The 22,392-nt window shown below is 36.4% G+C and overlaps 1 protein-coding gene across 1 annotated transcript in view; it reads left to right on the forward strand.

Moving 5' to 3' along the window:
* CPNE8 (copine 8) overlaps positions 1 to 22,392 on the forward strand; it is a 198,873-nt gene that overhangs the window by 47,551 nt on the left and 128,930 nt on the right. Inside the window, exons 4-5 of the mRNA XM_045554030.1 lie at positions 2,620 to 2,723; positions 9,850 to 9,889. Coding sequence (XP_045409986.1) covers positions 2,620 to 2,723; positions 9,850 to 9,889 — 144 coding nt within the window. The remainder of the gene's footprint in view (positions 1 to 2,619; positions 2,724 to 9,849; positions 9,890 to 22,392) is intronic.

The raw sequence follows: 22,392 nt of genomic DNA on the forward strand, positions 1-22,392 counted from the left end.
CCTCACGTGGCAGAAGGCAGGGGGGCCAACAATGGCCAAATGCTACATGAAACCTCTTTTGTAAGGTCCATAATCCCAGTCATGAGGGAGGAGTCTTCATGCCCTAATCACTTCTTTTTTTGAGACAGAGTCTCGCTCTGTTGCCCGGGCTAGAGTGAGTGCCGTGGCGTCAGCCTAGCTCACAGCAACCTCAAACTTCTGGGCTTAAGCGATCCTACTGCCTCAGCCTCCCGAGTAGCTGGGACTACAGGTATGCACCACCATGCCCAGCTAATCTAATCACTTCTTAAACGATCTACCTCTTAATACTATCACATTGGCAACACTTGAATTTTGGAGGCGACACATTCACACCATAGCAGGAACAGATGATCTAATAAAAGAGTGACTATAGAGAGATGAAGAGTGCTTAGAACTGTGCTCTGACAATGAGAGACTGAATGCCTGAGAGTCTGAGAAGAGGAGAAACACAGGGGAATGTGCTGTTACAAGGTTAGGAAAGAGTGCTTCAGAAAGGAGGGAGTGGACAGCCATGTCAGATACCGCTGAGAGTTCCAGTGAGGTGAGGGCCAAAAGTTGACCACTGGATTTAGCAATATGAAGGTCACCGGCGATAGCACCAAAAGCAATTTCACGGCTATGTGTTAGAAGACATATTGCAATGGATATAGTCATGATTTATAGATGATTAGCTAAAACCAGAAATTTAATGGCTACAAATTAATCTTCACTAGAGATAGCAGAGGATACTCAGCCACACCCTTGCTGACAAGTCAGTGCTACGTAAGAAACAGGCTGGTGGGTGTTTTAGTGGCTCATAGGCCCTGGGGAGTTTTGCTGGCTTGCACATCCATGAGGCTTACCCCGGGGATGCTCATTTTATTTTGTAAATTTCCTTCTGAATGTGGCTTTGGGTTAAAATCTAAATATTTGAGAATATGGGTACTGGCTGAGCTTCTGTTTGAGAGTGTTGTGCATTTGCTGCTTGGGTGCTCTCTGCTGTGGTCTAGAAACCATTTTGCCTCCTAGCGGTGGGAAGGCTGGGAAGGCCCAGGCCCCCTCTGGTTTACACTTAAACTTCTTGATCCCTGCTCTGCACTTTGAGTGCATGGGCACTGCTAGCCGCTGGTTATTTGGGTGCATTCTCTTATTCCCAAAAATTAGAAAATTAAAATATATAAGTTTGTTATTGGCTCTTCTTCAGGACCTGACATGTTTTATGCTTAAATAGAGGAGAGTCCCAGAAGGAATGCAAACTTTGTAGCCAAAGTGACTTAGGTTGGGACCCTCTGCCTCAATTTTCTTATCTCTAAAATGGAACTAATAATACCCTGCAGTGTTAAAGTAAATATTTAAAATAATATATGAAACATGCTTGAAACAAAGTAATTAATAAATGTTGGCTGTAATTATTATTGTTGTTCAAAGTAAATGCTCAATATATTTGATATCTTTATTTACTTACCTGGGTTATGGTTTTATTGTATGATATTGGTCCATGATATAAAACATTGTCTGATGGCAGAAGCCTCTGAAAATTAGTTCTGTGTGTGTGTGTGTGTGTGTGTGATTCATAGCCCCAGTAAATTCTTGGTCATCAATATTTTATACCATAGTTTTATTATGAAAATCTAAGAAAGCTCATGATCCTCACATTTTAAGGGATTAACACAGTTCTCTTTTTCTATTAAAAAGAAAGTATTTCCTTGAACTTTAATAAAGGTTGGTTCTCTGATAAGGCAGCATGCTTGATTGCACAGGGTTGTTGAAAACTAAGGTTAAAATCCCCTCATTAGGATTCCATGGCTGTTGGCAAGGAGGAATGTAAGCCAAGGACAAAAAAGAGATATAAAATTTATGTTTGTGCTCTATCTTTAGGAGCAGTGCCTAGTGGCCTCCTTTCACAGTGAAAGGAGGAAGGACTAGAAGTGGAATTTTCTTTCCTGGTTTCCACTTGCCCTAAGAGGAATAAACTATTTTTTCTAAGCTAAAGTGCAGCACTTAGCTTAAAAATATGTGAAAATGGTAGATCCCATTTTCGCTGTCTAGATACTATAAGAATTAAAAAAGATAAAACAAAACCAACTGATTTTTGTGATATAGTGTGCAGTAGATTATAAGAAAGTTCTCCCCAAACTTGGGTAATAAACTGTATTGTGTGGAGGACTGTTTTCTGTAAACATTAGGGAAGAGGGTTATGAGAATTTTGACCTGTGCAATTTTAAGAGTATGTATTGCCTGGCCTACTTTTCTATATAAGGTTAGGAAAAGAATTTATAATAAATTTAAATTTAAGATACGAATGACTTCTTTTGATTAGAAGAGGATTTGGCTTCCAAGTAGGGAGAAGAGGAGAGGAAATATTAGATTTTGTTATATAAATTTTGAGGAGACACTGATTTTTGAATGAACTCAGGGCTCATTTTCTGATTTCTCTGAATGAATAAGAGGCATGATTTGATCTCTAAAAATTTCTCTATAAGGTTTTATTTGATAAAAATCTTTTGGATATTTATTGCTTATGTTTTAAAGGAACCATGTTAAGTACTGGATTTGCAATAAGTCACCCTATAAGGCTTGATTTTCACCCATCTCCCTCCCCTTCATTTCTCTCAACAGTTTGGAAGAACCGAAGTAATCGATAATACTTTAAATCCTGATTTTGTAAGAAAATTTATTCTGGACTACTTTTTTGAAGAAAGGGAGAATCTTCGTTTTGACTTGTAAGTTCTATTAAAACCTGCATTTTAAAAAATTGATTTTTAAAGATAATTTTAGTAACCTAAGATGGGTCCTATGGTTCCACTGAATCTGTATTATATTGGCAATAAACCGGATTAATTCCATTCAAAGTGTGGCCCACGCAGAATCCCACGCACTGTTTTGCATTTTGTAGGTTTGAATAAATGTTGAATAAATAAATAAGCAATTTAAGCATACAGGGCAGTATATATGAACATTCTTTCCAAATGACCTGTGCCTCAGTGGGTTTCTTACAAGTTCTATGTATACTCCAAAGTGATCTCATCCACTCCCATGACTGATGTCTCTGAGATCTTTCAGTTTCTCTTAGCACACTACATGGATCTCTGCTTAACTGTTGCTTCCTTTTATCCCTGGATGGCCTGTATTTACAAGGATCACAATGGTAGAGTCAGCATTTCTAATATTTTTAATGTTCTCATTATTGAATCAGTGTGTTTATAAGATATTATTAATTATAGAGTTTTTGTTCCATAGAGGTGAACTGTGGTGATTGAAGTATCTGGATAGGGTTAAAAAAATGGATTTGGGGGAGATGGGGAGGAAAGAAAGGATACTATTAAGAAAGAAAGGATGCTACGTATCAAAATAATTAAAGGGAGTTTATGAATATCACAAGTATTTAAAAAGATAAATGTCTTATTTTAAATAGCTGAAAATAATTGTGTTCTGTGCTATCACAATTTATAAATACTTTTTGATAATAAAAGCTATCAATATCCTATTTGAAAAAGTCATGATTTGCTTCTGAATGTTTAAAAAAAACACAGAACTTCCTTACTGTTAATAGTCTTTCTCACTTTCTTCTAAAATACATGCAGTAAAATAACTTGGAGTGCTTCTGTTTTAAAAAGATATTTGACCAGCCCCTTTCCTTCAAGATTACTAAGTATAATTATAAAACAAAGTTTATGTCCATATTTGGTGGATTTTTTTTTTTTTTTTTTGAGACAGGGTCTCACTCTGTCACCCAGGCTAGAGAGCAGTGGCGTCATCATAGCTCACTGCAACCTCAAACTCCCGGGCTCAAGTGATCCTCTTGCCTCAGCCTCTCGAGTAGCTGGGACTGCAGGTGCACAGCACCACGCCTGGCTAATTTTTCTTTTTTTTTTGTAGAGATGGGGTCTCGCTCTTTCTCAGGCTGGAGCGTTTGGTTTTTCGTTCTTAGAAACCACTTTTCAAACAATAAAAATGTGGCTTATGAGACGAAAAAGCAGAATGGAATACAATGACCTCTTGACTATATTTATCATAGTCAAGTTATCTGGGCATGACGTTGTCATTCAAAAACAGATATAAATTATGTAGAAAGTGTTTTAATTCTCCCATTGTTCAGGCCTGCATAGCAACTGCTTTTAAGAATTTTCTTTGTCTCAGATCGGCATGGTACCCGTTAATTTTTTCCCTTTAGTTTCAGACTTAACTTTAACCTTAAACCAGTCACTATTTCATGACTCTTTGTTCTTTGTTTCACCTTTTTCTCTCTCTCCCTTTCTCATTCATCTGCATTGTTTTCTCTTATTTAAAAGTAACAAATATTTATTATGAGCTTTACATGATATAGACATTTAAAAAGTGAAAGTTTCTTGTTACTCCAATATCAAAAAAAGAACCTGTAAATGATTTAATGTATATACTGGGAGACCTTTTTCTATAAACATACACATATGCATATGGGAATTGTAATAAACATATTTTCCTATATCTTGTATTTTGCAGATATCTTTGTATGCCACTGACTATACCTGTAACACATTTATTTTAAAGGTTACATAATTTCCATTGTTTGAATGAACTGTTATTTATTTAACCAAATGTTTACTGATAGACATTTTGGCTGGTTCCATTTTTCCTATTACATGTAATCCTGCAGTGAGTATCTTTTTATGCAAATCTTTTCTAATATGTATATATATAATTTTTTGCATTTTCAGAGGATAAGTTACTCAGTCAAATTTTAGGATAATAGGATATGGACAAGACTACCCACTGTTTAGTTCTAAATCTACGAAATCAACTTGGTGTGAATGTTGATTATACAAATTTGGGTCATTCTTTTCATACCCAACTAAATCAAGGGGCCAAGGCAAAAAAAAATTGCCCTCAGGGCACACAGCGCCTGCTCCAGGAATTGAATTTTCCACAAGGCCTGCTGCTGAGATCTCCTGCTGTAACCCCAAACCAGTCACGACCTGCCATGATTCTAAGACTGGTTTTACAGGCTGCCTTTACTCACCAATCAGAGCTTGCCAGCTCCCAAAAGCTTCTCTAGTGCCAATGAGCCTTCTTTCCAAACTGTGCATAACATTTTTCTTTCTAACAAAACTCGCAACCTTCTCTTTGCTCTTCAGACATCCCGAAAATCACCCTGGTCTGTGCTTATGCTCTGAATTGCAATTCTGTGATTCCCAAATAAAACATTTAGTTTAGAGATTTGTCTCTATATTTTATTTTGACTTCAACATTGGAGATCGTATAAGCTTCATTATTTCCCCAAACTCCCTGTATATTTTTTGGCTCTGATTTTTAGATCCATGTCCTGCTCATCACTCATTACCTGATACTCATAACTTAGCTGTTCGAGGAACATTTATCTCAGTGTGACAAGAAAATATAAAGTTACAGAAATTATTGGAGGTAAACTGATGTATTTCAGCGTCTTTAACATACTAAAAATTACAGTAATTTTCACAGAAACACTGTACTGTTTGAAATGTGAAAGCGTATTGCAAAGCTGAATTAAATAAGTATTGTGTTATCTTTTGAATATATTTGGTTAATTTTGGAAATCCAATTCCAATCATATCTCAATTTTATATGACCTCTGAAAAATTCAAACAATTATGGCTATAAAAGTTTACTTGCAGAAGATTATCAAGAAGAGCAACAAGTACATCCTCTTAGTTCATGTAGTTGTCTTTCCTATCATTTAATTAATTACTTTTGATTTCCCATTTATGAGAATCCTTTAACCTGTGAGAACAGGCTTTCTTTTTATTATGATTTTTTCTAGCCTATCTATCTAAGGAAGTGTGGAAATATGTTCATTGTAGAACAATTGTAAAATAAAAAAAGGATAATATAGGCAATAAAAATCACCTGTAGTACCAACTCTCATCACCCAGAGAAATACTGCAAATACTCCAACATATTGTCGGTGTTAACTTTGAGTAAAAATATAGAGAGAGACGACCCTCCAAACAAAGGGCTTATCTGGGAATAATTTACAAGAATTAAAATTGGAATTCTGGACACACATGTGCAGAACAGAGTAGCTTCTGGTGTGTCTGAAGGACAAAGGGAAAGCCTGGGGTTTTACTGGAAAAGAGGAAAGCTATGTAGGTTGTTTTGAAGGCAAGTGCATTGGTGGTGGCAGTGTTTTGCAGAAGCTGGAGAGCTCTGACTGGGGAGTGGCAGCAGTTACTGGGTAAAACTTGTCGCCGTCATAGCAGGTCATTGTGATTTTGAATTGGGCTTGTGCAACAGTTCCTGGAATAGGCGTCTGTGATCCCTGAGTGTTTTTCCCATTGCCTCCCGCCCCCAGCCCCGACTCTATTTTAGTTGGTTGTGACAAAATGACTCCATTTTGTATGATCAATTTTTGCTGCAGTAACTTAGTCCCTTTAGGGAACAACGGTGCTGAAAGATGCACTAGTGGAAACTGGCAAACAGATAGATGTAAATAATTTTCAGAATTGTTTTGGATTTATTTAATGTGTACTGATTTTATAAAATTCTAAAAAAAGAACAATAAAAAAGAAGCTTTGGGCATGTATGATCAAGGACTCCTTTAACAATGTGAAGGTCTAACTTCATGCCCTTTCAGTCGCTTTTGTTTATGAGAACCATCTCATACTATTAATCGTTAGGGACCCTTTATTTTAAAACCTTAATCTCAAACTTCATTCAAATCTCTTCACATCCTTTCTCCTCAATTGAAGCTATTGCCCCAGCTCCTTGTGGGAGGGAAGGAAGGTGGAGGAGCAGGCAGGAAGGGGTGTTGTGGGTAGAGATATGGGTCTCTTACTTTCTGAAAAACATAGACCTTATGAGGGTACCAGCATCAGGGGACACATTTTAAGCACCCTGCTTGTCTTGTCATTGTGGAAGAGGGGCTAAAAAGGATGGCTCCTTGCTTCTCAGTTCTCAGAAAGCACTTCCTGGAACTTTCATGTGAGATTCTCTTCCATGGGCAGCCCCAGGGCGGACCTGCAGCCAGGCTCTGTAGCTGAGGGGTGAACCCCATGCTCTGCTCACCTTCTTGCAGGCACCTCAGATTTTGGAGCTACACTTCACTTGGCTTAAGGGTGTGGAAAGAACCTCCCTCCTTCCCCCACCCCCAACAGGGAGAGCATAGTCCTCACCTTATGAATACTATGCTCATCACCAGGCCACGTTGTGGGTTGCGGAGAAAGCTTCTCGCCCTAATGGGAGTGACACATCAGTAGCTCTGAGCATGAGAGGGTATTTAGCATCTTTTGATTTATGCTTTGGGCCTTAGTTGCAATTCTAGAAATACAAGAAAACTCCAACTCAACATCTGTTACTCTCTGATAGAAAACATAATCCTTAAGATGCATCCAAATCAGTGACTGCCAATTCCTTACTCCAGTAATAAGGTTTCAATAGCAGGGTGAAGTTGTTTACTAAGAAATTCATCCTTAGTAAATTTAGACACAGTGGGATACACCCTCTTGGGGAAAACTACTGAGCTTCCCGCTTTGCTATGTGTTTTCTCTTCCGTAACACTATGGGACTCATAGACAGACACACATACACATATGCATTGTACGCAGGGTTTATGTTCTGACCTGTGAGAGTGAGGACCAGACTAGCCTTGATATTTTCAGACAAGTTGAAAGAAAAATTCCATTAAAAGAAAAATGCTAATTTCTAACCTATTATCTAAAATCTTCAGAAGTATGATGCAAATTATCCATTTATGAGATAACAGTATTTAAAAAGCTTTGTTAAATACAGTAAATGAGGTTTGTACTTGAAGATACTTCAGCTTTTTGTGGTGAAGGCCTAAATTTTTCTTCCTTTTTTTTACTTTTTATTTGACATACCATGTCATTTCTCCCCAGTCCAGACTCAACCCTCTATTGAAGATGGTTACCAGGGCTGATTCTTGAGAGCACAGAATCCGAATCATCAGTCTACCAGGGAGGACACTAGGGTTGTTTCTTGAGTAGGAGTCAGCACAGCTATGTGTCACCTCTGATATTGTTACAATGGCTAATTTCAATCTTATCTTTAAAAAACAATCATCTTGAATAAGAAAAATTGTTTGGATAATGTCTCAGTTCATTTTGTACTGCTATAAAGAAATGCCTGAGGCTGGGTAATTTATATAAAGAAAAGAGGTTTGTTCGGCTCACAGTTCTTCAGACTGTACAAGAAGCCTGGCGCCAGCATCTGCTTCTGGTGAGGACTTCAGGGACCTTCTAGTCAAGGTGGAAGGCGAAGGGGGAGCCAGCATGTCACATGGGGGAGAGAAGGAGCAAAGAGAGGGTGGAGGAGGTGGTTCCAGGCTTCTTTAAACAACTAGCACTTACATAAACTAAAAGGGGAGAACTCACTCATTATTGTGTGGAGGGCACCAAACCTTTCATGAGGCATCCGCCCTCATGACCCAAACACCTCCCACCAGGCTCCACATTCAACCAGCTTGAGATTTGGAGGGGCCAGATATCCAAACCATATCAGATAAGAAATATTCTTTGCACTAGCATCTGTAGTTCTACCATATATGTTGGCAATTTGCTAGTTTAAAGTTCTAGGCTATAGCTGTTGAAAGTGCTCAGAATGCCCTGATGTGAAGGAGAGTAATTTTGAATTCTTCTGAGGCAGGTATGTGCACCATGCAATTTTAAAGCCAGTTTGCGGTAGACACTCTTTGCTAGGGAGTGAGTGCACTTCTGCCTGCATCAGTATACTCATGAACTTTTATTGATTGAGATGCTTTCTTTCTTCCTTTGTGTAAATATTCTTGTTATGTGAGAAAGAAGACTTTAATTAACCTTAAAGAAAAGGTAGTTAATTTTTGGTGGGAAGCTACGCACAAGGAATGTGAAATGAATATGATTTGGGAGAAAGACTAGAGCTAGTACAAATATTTTCCTATTCAAGAATTCAGGAAACTGAGGCTATTTTGACAGTCAACAATCTCTCTACTTCTAAAAACACTCGAAAACAAGGGGATAAAGTGATAATGAATGTTGTTATCCAGAATCTCTTTAAGAAATGAGAGTTTATTTCTAGTACCAACTGGTCTAAACCAGAACTTATAGTAGTCCCATGTAAATATGTTTCTGTTCTCATAAAATTTAGTTTCCCTAAGTCCTGTCATTGGGGAAAAATAGTGTCTCATTTATTTCAGCCAATTTTCAAAGTCTGTAATAGCACTTAAGATATTAATTAAGAAGGAAAATATATACAAAGGATAGCCTGTTACTAGGATCTGCTTGTTTATTTATTTATTGATTTGATTTTTTTAAATAAAATATTTTATTTTGAGTTAAATGTAGATTTAGTGACATGAAGTTGTAAAACATAATACAGAAAGCATGCAGAGAGACCTGCGTAACCTTTACCTAGTTTCTCCCAATGGTGCTATCTTGCAATATGACAACTAGGATATTGACATTAATCCTGTGAAGATATGGAACATTTCCATTACATGAAAATCCCATGAGGATCCCTCATGTTGCCCTCTTAAATGGTGTCCAGAGAAGAGAGATATTCAGTTTTTAGGGAATTCCGAAGTCAATTGAACAGGACTAGGATACTACTGATTCACAGAAAAGAAGAAATTTTAAACTTATCAAACAGCAGAATGGATGATTGGGAAAATATTAGGCCTTTTTAGGTTTGTAAGCATGAAAGGACTTAGGGCTTGTGAATTCTACTATTGACATCTAGGTCGTAGCTTATGAGAAACTTTTAAATTTGCTAAGTTTTTCTCCCAGTTGGTATTATTTTTGATTCATTATTACATCATTTGTGTGTTTTGGAAAATACTGCTATTTTTCTTTAACTGTATTTTGTGGAAATAATTTTGAGTTTCATATTTCAATCTTTTAGGTATGATGTTGATTCAAAGAGCCCCAACTTGTCCAAACATGTAAGTTCATATTTTTGTTTTTATCATAATTGTATGATGGACATTATAATATGATTTATGATTAATATTTATGCTGATTTATTAATACTAAAGTTATATGCCTATCACTTGTCATGTAATGTAATTGTCATAGTAAATAAATAACATTTTCAAAGAATCCTAGAAAACTGTTTAAAAAGAATTTATTAAGCCGGCGCGGTGGCTCACGCCTATAATCCTAGCACTCTGGGAGGCCGAGGCGGGCGGATTGTTTGAGCTCAGGAGTTAGAGACCAGCCTGAGCAAGAGCGAGACCCCGTCTCTACTAAAAATAGAAAGAAATTATATGGACAGCTAAAAATATATATATAGAAAAAATTGGCTGGGCTTGGTCATGCATGCCTGTAGTCCCAGTTGCTCGGGAGGCTGAGGCAGGAGGATCGCTTAAGCCCAGGAGTTTGAGGTTGCTGTGAGCTAGGCTGACGCCACGGCACTCACTCTAGCCTGGGCAACAGAGTGAGACTCTGGCTCAAAAAAAAAATAAAGAACTTATTAAAAGAAAGATGTCTTCAGCAAGTGAAATAGATTAAACTTCTTTTTTCTTTTTGTAAGAAATGATGAGAGTTCCTTGTAAAGTTTGAAGTTGGATCAGGTTAAACAAGATGAAATAATAAGCCTGTGTCTTTTTGGAAGGTTTCACTTCTGAGAGAAGAGGAAGTACTTGGGTGTAGACAGAGTGATTTGTGCTTCTGCATTCCTTTCATTTGTTCACCAATATTTCCTGAATATGCCAGGCACCATGCCGGTTTCTGAGGCTATAATATGGGCAAGATAGATAGTTTCTGTCCTCAAATCACTTACAGTTTTTTTTCTTTTTTTCTTTTTTGGGTTCTTCTACTCCTTCCTCTTTTCTCAAGAGCTCCACTTGCCAGGCAACAGCTGGGGAAGTTTCCAGGTGCAGGAGCAGTTGGGCGTCAGAGACAGAGACAGAGGGGATGATGGGAAGGGAAGGAGGAGAGTGAGATAATCCGGCAAGGCATTGCTGGTCCATCAACCTGTTTATTGACCTGTGGGGTTGGAATTAGGCCACACCTGGTCGGAAGGGCTGAATGAGGGTGAAAACAGCATCGTGAAAGGGGTTCGCTGAGGTGCCAAGTACATGGATGTAGAAATTGGCAGCTGTGCCTGGGTTGGAAAGTCAGCTGGGCTCATTAGTGCCCAGAGACTCAGTAGGGTGAGTTTTGTTTTTTTTTTTTAACCTTTCCATTGTTGTAGGCTGTCAAACTAGAATAGATGGGGATATGATTTCCAGTGTAGTTAGGAGAGGGGGAATGTCATAGTTCACAGAAGAGGGGGTGCAGGGGGATCACAAGCTAGGAGACAGTTTTTGGGAAACTAGGAACCTGGGTATGAGGGTAAAATGTTTGTTTGTGTTATGAAGCACAGTGCAGAATCATGTGCAGAGTATTCAAAGAAGAGTCTAAGTGATTGACTTTTCTACAAATTGAAAAAAAATTGCTGTAACAAGCTCCTTTCTCTCCATAAGTTAATGGTGGTTGCCATGCCGTCTTCCTGATCATGGTAAGGTTCATAGAATTGTACTGGATGTTTAAAATTTGTTTGCATAGCTTTGTACTGGAAGTTTTCCAAATGTCCTTAGAAGAAACAGAAAGGAAACTGCCTTTTCTAGTCAAAATTGTTTAGTTGCAAGGAAAGAAATGTATTTTTTAAATTTATACGTAGGTGGTTGATTAAACGGATTAGGAGTAACTCAGACATGTGAAGTACAGCTTGGCTTTATGGGAACTGGAGCCAAAAAACAGGGTGATGGGTTGGGACTGAGATAGCTATTCTCTCCATTTCTTTTTCTCTCTCTGAGGCCAGCTGTTCTTTTTACCATGTCTTTTCTCTGAGCTTCTGCTTTTCTCTGAAGACCAAGTTTCTCTATTCATTGTACACATGGGAAAATGACCCCCCTAATTCAGACTGTACAAAGACTTCCAAGTACTCACTCTCCCTGAATACAATTTCTGTGTTTCTTAGTTCAAACTACTTTTCAAAGGACATAATAACTGGGCAGTTAAGGGCATTTCCATGAGGTTGGATATTTTGAGGGTAAGTGTTAAAGTGTGGTTCCCACCACTGTAGTTGCCTTGAGTTCAGGGGAGAGAATATTGTATGGGATAGGAAGCTATCCAAAAATGACTGGCTACATCTTCCTTCAAAAGTCAGTAATGACTAAGCATTATTATGTAGGAGATATGCCTCCTAGAAGCTATGAATGTATATATCTTTTCAAATATTTCTCTTTTGTAGAATAGCCTTTTTTTTTCCCCAAAAGAAAATTTCTTGGTTCCTTCATCCTCAAAAATTTTATCTGGACACTGCTTTATCCTCATAATATCTCTTTTATTATCTTCTCATCGCCATACTTATTCCAAGAACAACCTGGGTTTCTATCATGACTTCCTCCCTTTTCATTCTCTCTTCAACTGTTTGCTGATTTCCACTTCTGATTAGACTACTCTGACATAGGTAGTTTGCTTCCTTCTCCTACCCCTTAATAATAGTGTTTCTCATAGCTTTATTTTTAATTTTTAATCTTATCTCACTGTCTAATCTCTCCTTGGGAGAGCTCCACCATTTTCATGCTTTACCCTGATAATTCTCAAGTGTCTATGCCTCAGTATACCTTACTTAGCAAATCCAAGTTGTCAATTGCTTGTGAAGTATTTATATTTTCTAGTAGATACACTTCAGAAGTCTAAAACTGAAATGTATCTAAAATTTATGGTATTTTCCATCCCAGTCTTACCCCTCTGCCTCTGTTATCTGTCTGGAGAATAATTCATCAACACAGTTTACTTAGTTAGAAAACTTGGATGCATAGTTAACCATTTTCTGTCTCACATTCCACATTTAGTCAATCACCAAAGCCTGTTCATTCTAATAAAGAACGGCTTGTCTTTCTGTTGTCTTCTTTCCTTTCTTGCAGTTCCTTAGTTCAGATTCTCATTACCTTTCTACTGATACTGTTCCCAAGGTTTATATTATCTCACATTTTAATCTATCTTTTACATTTCTGTCTGTGTTATATTTTTAAAGTGTATTTGGTCGACTACAAATTAGTTAATGAGTACGCAAGCTTGTAAGTGGGTGAAGCATGTCAAAAGAAAGAGGAAATACATTTGACTTATTACAAGAATTGTTAGAGATGACTGCTTTGAATTTCTGTTAGAAATTAACAACAAAAAAAAGCCTTTTCTTATTTGACAGCATCCAAGTACAGATTTGAGGTAAAAAGAACATATAACTCATTCAACCCAAAAGTAATTCATAAGGCATTTGGAAGATTGGCTAGAACCAATAAACAAGATAGGTCTATTCCTTGAGGATATGAGTCTTTAAGAGTGTGGTTGTCTACCTGCCAAATTTGCAAAGTGAAGTATAAACTGGAACCTTTTAGGAAAGATTGCTGAGCACACAGGCTCACGTGTGCAGTGAAGGCAGTTAGTTGTCTTTTACAAAAGGGATTCAGTAGCAAGAGAGATTCCTTGAATCAGTAATAATAAAATCTTTTTAAAAATTCTGATTTCTGATAATTTTGAAAGAATTCCCTTTCAGGGTGACTTTATTTGGTGTCCAATACTTAAGGATTTTGGGTCAAATTCCTATTTTTTGATAGTATTAGGGAAAACTAGAGATATAATATGAAACTCTACCTTAGATTTCTAACAATGCAAACAAATACAAGGTGAGAGACATAAAGGATCAGAATTATTTTAATTGGTTTTATTGGTGGTAGAAAAGTTTCTAATGGAAAATTATTGTGCTCCAGGCAAAGACTTATGGAATCCAGGGACATCTTCTTTTAGAAGATTTATCCCTTTTATGATTCTCTGAGGAAATATCTTTACAGAACTATTTTTTCCCATAAGTGTTAGATCTTGTGAATAAAACATGGCATTTTGAATTCCAGGTTTGTTCCCAAAGGTGCCAGTGAACCTACTCATCTTAATGCCATTAGCAGAACTACATAGTGTGCTTTCATTTGCATAATTTAATTACATAAGTCAAATCATTAATGAAAAGATTACTGACAGGTTCATAATTGGTGTGCATAGGATTCTGCTTGGTGTACTGGACCAGAGGACATTGAAACTGTACTTCGTATACTAAATTTTTGTACCCACAAGGCAATCCAAAATGCATTTAATCACTTGGTTGATCTCAGAAGGCACGACTTAAATTTTTGCTTTAGGCATGTTAATGGCTTATTAGATTATTTTGGGCACAAAACATTAGCCTTCAGTGAAGGTGTATATGTTTTTTTAACATATTTTCTAAATATCATGCATATAAACATATTTATCGGTTGTATTTTAAAGTTTCATTTGAATGTTAATTGTTTGGACCATGAAATGCCTTTTCTCATAGAAACAGATTTATAAGTGGGGCAAGATTCTTTTATTAGAATATAAAGCTAATTTAACCTATATATAACTGAACTGAATTCTAGGGTATATATTCATATAGTCAGGCAGGCAAAAAATATATGCCAAGCACCTGTTGTCGTGCCAGGGCCTATGACAGTCAATAAGACAAACCAGGTCCTTGTCCTAAAACAACTTACATTTTGGAGTTGGAAAGGTGAGGTGGGTAGATTTATTCAATGAACACAAATGTAAAAAATGATTAAGATAATTTGTTTTCTCTATGGCACTTATATTACTAAGATATTAATACTCAGAGAGTGTGACTAGAGAAGCAACATTACCTAAAAACTGAGATTCCCCTTAACCAAGCAGCACGGTTCTACACATTTTCTCACCCTGGACATATTAATATATAATACTTACCGAGGAGAAGGATGGAACTATTGAAAATCTAGGGGAATAGTATTCCAGGCAAAAGGAAAAGCAGTACAAAGGCCTTGAGTCAGGAAAAAATTTGAAATATTGGTGTGACAGAAAGATGGTCTCTACATGTAGAACATTGAGAATGATGAGGAGAGTAGACTGAAATAGCTTAGGAAGGTACATGGGAGTCAGGTGATGTAGACGTTTGTAGGCCATGGTTTAAAAAGAGTTTGGATTTTTTTGTTTTGATGGCTGTCATTGGAGGGTGATGTGATCTGATTTATGGATTTAAATGGCGACTGTGGCAGCTGAGATGGACAATGGAGTTGGGGAAGCAAGATTGGAATTAAGGAGTTGAATTATGAAGCAGTTGTAATTTGGCTAGATGAGCAACCTTTGGTGGTTAAAGCCATTGAAGTGGTAAAAGTGGTTATGTTTGTAATATATTTTGATAGTATGATTGCTGATTAATTGAATGTTAGGTGTTAAAATAAAAGAAGTTAGAATGGCTCCTAGGTTATTGGTGAGACCAACTGGGTAAATGGTAATGTGGTTTATGCCATGAAGTATTAATGCATCAGGGAGGAGATTGAGGCAGGGGCTGAGGTTCAAGAGACCCATGGTAAGGCCAGGTTGATGTTAAGTTTGAGACCCCAATAAGCATCCACGTGGAGATATTGATTAGAGATCTAGATTTGGGAACCGTCAGCGATAGAGTTCAAATTCAAGAGTTACCTAAAGAAAGTACAAGTGGAGAAGAGAATAGGATAGAATCTCGAGGAAAGAAGATTAGCCAGAATTATCATTTTTAAAGCCAGTCAGGACATGTCACTTTCCAGTTCAAACCCTCCAGTGACTTTTCTTCACACTAGGACAGAAATCGGTGTTTGATGTGGCCCCTGGTTTTTTCTCTCCTGCTACTCTCTTCTTTGCTCACGCTGCTCTAACCCAACAGCTGTCTTGCTTTTCCTTGAGCACCCAAGTACATTCTTGTCTCAGGGACTTTGTTCTTACTTTTCTCCTACCTGGAATGCGTTTGCTCCAAATATGCACATAGTTCTCTCTCTCACCTTATTCAGGTATCAGTTGTCACCACTGAGAGATCTTGTCCAAGCACTCTGTGTAAAAGAGCTCTCTCCGTGTTATCCTTTGATGCCTTTTCAATAAAAGCTTTCTTTTTCTGTGTACCTTCCTTCTGGTCCTTACTAGATGATGAGAGGTAGTCTTATACACTTGTTCAAGCTAAAGTGTTTATGACTGATGCTCTATAAATGGATATGTTTCCATTTGCATTTCCAGTAGGATCTTACAGAATCTGCCTTAGACTTTGAGACAGAGATAAGGGTAATAATACTTGAGATGGGTTCAATGATACTAACTTCAGCACTCATTAAGTTTTATTGGGTGGGGATTATTTGCATGTAAAACTAGCCCTTACTCAGGACTTAGTATTTAATAATGATGTCATGTGATAGCATTATGTCATATATTTAATAATGCTATAATATATATTTAGTGAATTTTCTAGATATTTGACATGTCAACTGTCTCACCATGTTTACTGGCAGTGAGAATATTTGCTTATTTTCTGTTAGCATATTACATTTGAGCTTCTTTATTGATGAGAACTAGTGTTCTACAAAAAGTGATGTGCCCTGAGAAGGTAAATATTTTCCATAGATTTTTTTTTTATATTTGTGAATAGGATAGCTTTATTTTTAAAATCCATATATTATATATATTTGTGAAGATTAAATATATGTGTGTGTGTAATTTTTAAAAAGTAATTATCTTTGATCAATGACCACTCTCTTGTCATAAGCTTCCTTTTCTTTTGGGGAGGTGGTAGCTTCTTTAACTGCCTTCATTTGGACTCTTAGCAAGCCAAAAATATCTGCAAAATCAACAGTTGTGCTGGGGGAAAAGAAATAAGTAAATTCAGGGTTAGGCTCTAATTTTTGAAATTATATTTATAATTTAACTAAGCTTAGAACTTTTATTAATCTCTTGGAGGTAGGATTAGCATTTTTGGTTTGTAGATGGATGTATCCATTAAAATGATAAATCTTTGCTTTGAAACAAAAGTTGTATTATTATAATGTTAAAATATGAACAAATTGTTTTTACTAAAATATTGAATTGAATTGTTCCACGTTGAGTTTGTCTTATCCCCAAAACAGCATGTGAATAAGATAACAACCATTAAGAAGACAGGAGTCACTACTGGAGAAAAGAAGTACCATGTTCAGTTATTAAAAATGATTGCCATATTACATAACTAAGTCATAAGTTGATATGATTTGTGTGAATTAATTAAATATGAAGGAAATCAGAAATATTAGCAAGGAGTATCAGCAATAAAATATTAGCAGATAATGCCAACAATAAAATTTTCACAGGCAATGAATTTTTATTTCCTCACCAATTTTTTACCTCAATGGTTAAAATAATCACAAAAGCAAGAAATTCATATCACTTATTTTCTCTTGGTCTGATTGCCTTAGTATGAATGTGCTAAAAATCAGTTAAATGACAACAAAATGAGTAGAAGCAATAGATTGACGCAAATCATGACTCTATCTTATGAAGAAATTAAATAATGAACAGTTGATTGCACACAATTACTGTGCTGTATTAAAACTATCAATAAACCTATTTAATGTCTTTTAATTTAAATTATCTGTTAATTAGGGAAATTATATTTTCAGATGCTTATTGATCACTTCATAAAACAGAAAAGTCATTTAAATATTATCTTCAATAGAAGGACAATTGAATGCTTATGAAATTGTTTATGATGATGTTAGTGATAAACTACATGTGTTGATTCCTTTATATAGTATAGAAATCAGAAATTTCACTTATAGATAATGCCTCCTGGTTCATGATACCATTATTTTCAAAATGTTATCCATATATATGTATGTATGTGTATATGCATACTAGTCAACATGTAGGTTGAGTTGGTATATAAGAAATATTTGGATTTTATAATAGCATTTACAGTGAGTATTTTTTAAAAGTAAACAAATATTGGCCATGACTGTACAGTGGCTTTGTGGAAGAAAATATATTATCTTATTTAGATAATTATATTATCTCCAGTATTGGAATCCAGTAGGAAGTAATAAGTTTTGGAATATATAGTAATATTCTTTTAACCAAGGGGAATAGGAAAGATGAGGGAATCATATTTTATTAGATGCTTATCATGCTTCAAGCATCTGAGTGCTTTGCATATATATTCTCTGCATGTATTAACCTATTTAGTCCACCCAACAACCTGTAAGGTAGGTATTATTTATTATGTCCATTTTATAGATTAGGAAACTGAGGCATAGAGACATGAGTAAATGATTCAGTCTTGATATGAACACAGGCAGATTAGCCCCTCATAATTCTCATTGTTACGGAATATGTTATACTACTTTGCAAAATAAATATATGTATAAGATTTTTTTAAAAAGCTATATGGGAACCATTAATAATTGTACCTAGCAAGCAAGATAGCAAGCAAACAAACCAATAAACAAAACCAGTTCTTTTGCTGCAAATTTCCCTTTATATGTGTAGAATTATTAAAGCCTATAATATTAATGTAGTTTTCATGACTATAGACAAGTAACAAATTACAATATAAAATAAAATGTAGATGGAGGGAATTGATCCCTAAATAATTGGTACACAGAAATAATAAAGTAGTAAATTTTAAGGAATAAGAATATTATGCAGAGGTATCACAAGAATGGAAGAATAAGCACCACATGTACTCACCATCAAATTGAGACTAACTGATCAACACTAAGGTGCTCACATTCTTTGGGGGTTGGGGGCTCGGGGGTGGGTAAACTCACAACTAATGGCTGTGGTGAGCATTGTAGGGGGAAAGGGCACACCTCAAATCATGGTTCGGGTGTGGCAAAGTCATAACATGTAACCAAAATGTTTGCACCGCCATAATATCCTGAAATAAAAATAAAGTTTCACTTGAGATTTAAGAATGAAAATAAATAAATAAATAAATAAATAAATAAATAAATAAATAAATAAATAAAAATCCTTTCAGCTTTATAAAAAAAAGAATATTATGCATATAGTTAAAGTAGACATTTCTCTGAATATTAGCATGAAAGAGAAGAGAAGCATAAATGTGTTTATATATTAATCAGCTGGAACTTGATGGAATAGCAAAAATTTCTTGAATTTTGAGCCATATGTTAGTAATAAATCTAGGTTGTTCTGGGAATAATTCAAACACATTCTCTCTGATTATCTGGTTAGGTGTTTTTTTTAAACTACCTATGCAATGTGAAACTCATATTATTGCTGTAATGCTTTGTATTGCTATACTCTCTGCTTTTCTCTTACTGTTAGGCCTTCCAGCTTTAATACCAGCATATTGAATTGAGGGTGATATTTGGTACTTTTTTAAGAGTCTTGGAATGCATTCTGTGTACTAACAATGTGTCTTATGTACATTTAAACAGATTCTAAAACTAAATTCTATCACTCTGTTATTTAGATTGTAAAGTAGTAATTCAGTCGCTTCATAAATACTTATTGATCTCATGGCCAGTTTGAGGAGAGTCCAATAGCTAAAAAGATTGAATGAATTGAAGCATTTCTCAACTGCCAGACACTCTAAGCTGGATTTGGTCTATATATGTGGGTTAGAGTTGTGGAAAGGTGCTTGGCTTTATTACTGGAAATACTATCATGACCTAATTATAATGACTCATCGACTGAAATACAACACCAGAGAAAGAAGTGATAAAGCAGTTCGTAGTATAGCCAGTGTTTATTTCCATCTTTATGTAACCGAAATATCTAAAAATATTCATTAAAGACACTATATTATTAGTAGTGTGTAAAATCCATAGGAAACATCACCCATTAAAATGCCTAAAAAATGGATTTGGTAGAACTTTCCAACATAATGAGTAGGTGGTAAATATTATTAGTAGTAAGTGTTAGTTTGTTAGTAGTAAGTGTGTTTTTTAGCAGGACCTACACAAACACACAGGGGCATAAGAGAACTACATAAGTGCCATAAATACATGGAAGGAAAACGTGCAATAACTGTAGAGATAATGTGCATAGATTCATAGCATAATGTTTCGGTGCACATTTTGTTGATTTAATTATTTTAAATTTCATTTTTGTTCAGCAATGATGATGTCTATGTGTTCTCTTATATTTCTTAGTATGTCTCAACCCTAATATTGCCCAATATTTCTCTTTTGTTCTCTTGAGTAATTTCAGCATAGATGCCTTTTACTTAGACTTGCTACTCCATTGACCAAATCTGTTTAATATGTAGTATTTGCAGCCACCCATGAACATAAGTATTCTTAGAAAAGAGTTTTCCACTTGTCTATCGTCATGTATGCTTTTTGCTGCTGACTCAGAAGACTAATGATACATTCCAAATCTTCAGTATTCGGCTCTATTTAGCTATCAGAGAAATTTGGGTTTATTAAAATCCCATAACCATATTTGTAAAATCTATGTTGACATTGATATCAGTATGCATTATTAAGGATATTTAGCTTAAATATGCTAAAGTTTTTGCCTTGACTTCTTTTTACATACTTGAAAGCAAATTTAAAATATTTGCATTTTAATGAAAGTATAGCCAATCCTGGCGGTCACTAAGTACCAGATTCGGAGTGATTTTTCTTTTCTTTTTTTTTTTTTTTTTTGAGACAGAGTCTCACTTTGTTGCCCGGGCTAGAGTGAGTGCCGTGGCGTCAGCCTAGCTCACAGCAACCTCAGACTCCTGGGCTCAAGCGATCCTCCTGCCTCAGCCTCCCGAGTAGTGGGGACTACAGGCATGCGCCACTATGCCCGGCTAATTTTTTCTATATATATTTTTAGTTGTCCAGATAATTTATTTCTAGTTTTAGTAGAGACGGAGTATCGCTCAGGCTGGTCTCGAACTCCTGACCTTGAGTGATCCACCCGCCTCAGCCTCCCGGAGGGTTAGGATTACAGGCGTGAGCCACCACGCTGGGCCCGGAGTGATTTTTCTTGTCTCTCTCTCATGTACAGGAATAGTTTTCACCAAATCCTATCATTTTTCTGTGCACTGTTCCCTCCCCTTTGCTACAATCTCATTTTGGGCCTTATCATTTTGCTTCTTATTAACTACTGCAGCCTTCTGATTGATCTGGCTTCTAGTTTTTTTCCTCACTCCTTAGTCTATTCTGCAAACAGGCACTTGAGTAATCTCCTAAATGCCTCTTCTAGTGTCCCCGAATTGCTGAAAGACTTTTACTTACTTCTGTCCCAAGACAACATTTTTGTCTGGCCAAGAGGGCCCTCTGCAATCTCAGCTCTTTGTCTCTGTCTGCCCTTTACTTGAGCTCCTCTCTTTTATCATTACTCTCTTGCCTGTAAGTGATCAGTTCTCTAAGACTAGAATGTCCAATTATCTTTTCTCCACCATTTGCTGTGAGTCCTACCTGGCTCTCAAGGAAGTAATTGCTTTGGGAAAATACCCTCCTGACTATCCTAGTCTACACAGGTCTTTTTTCCCCTCTTTTCACTGAGAGCAGCCCCACTCCCTTTTTTGTCCACCACTGAATAGCATAGTTTTTACTTTTGCGGCTTAATAGGCTTTTGTGTAGCTGGGTCGCTTTCCTTTCATTAGACAAGAAGCAGAGAAGCAGCATGGCTTGGCATAGTGGTTAGGTGATTAAGCCTTGGATTTAGACTAATGGGTATAGTCATGGCGCTGAGCAAGTTACATACTTTGTCTATGCCTCAGTTCTCTTAGCTGTAAAATGGGACCAACACTAATTCCTAACCATGAGTTGCCTTTTTTTTTCATTTGAAAATAGTTATTTTTCTGTAATACCACTGAACTAAGTATACTGCCTTGCACACTTAATAAATAGATTTGTTTTTTTAGGAAGACTTAACACATTTTGTTTGCTCTTAGTCCTCTGTCTTTCCTTCTAAGAGCTTCTCCTAGGCTAGTTCACTGCACAAACAATTTAGAAAGATCTCCCACCTTCTTGTTTAGGATAAGACAATAATTTGAATCCTGTGCAGGTTAAACTAGAGGGCATGTGTCTCTCCCTGAAACACCTCCCTGTTTTCTTTACCATGTATCCAGGTGGTGTTGTGGAGCTCTTATTTTATGGACATGCAAAGTTGGATTGTATTTAAATTCTTAGGTGACATATCTATCTAGAAGCAGAACACGTGAGTTGGCGCTGGCTCTGCAATTTACTGACTTCTTAGAACATAGAAGACCAACCTCCTAGAGTCTTAGTTTCTTTATGTGTGAAATGCAGTGTTAATATCAGACCTCTCATTTTGCAGGGTTATTCTGAGTCTTGAAAATAAGAATTATCTCGTTGTATGTTAATGAATGTTATAATGTATTTTACTTAACCCATTTTTAGGTGCTTACTATTTGCTAGTATTAACTAATGCAATAACCAATTGAACTCTCAAAACAACTCTATGAGGAGGTACTAATACATTTTAGAGAGGAGAAAACTCGAGAGCTTACTTAATTGCTCATCACCATAGGTAGTACACGATGGTACTTAAGTTGACACCTGTCAGTGTGACTCTGGACCCCAGCTTGGCCATTACATCACACTACCTTTCTCTAGGTATTCATGGGATCATTAACCACCTCTGCTGTGTGCTG

Source organism: Lemur catta, chromosome 6 (genome assembly GCF_020740605.2).
Source record: "Lemur catta isolate mLemCat1 chromosome 6, mLemCat1.pri, whole genome shotgun sequence".
Lineage (NCBI taxonomy): Eukaryota > Metazoa > Chordata > Mammalia > Primates > Lemuridae > Lemur > Lemur catta.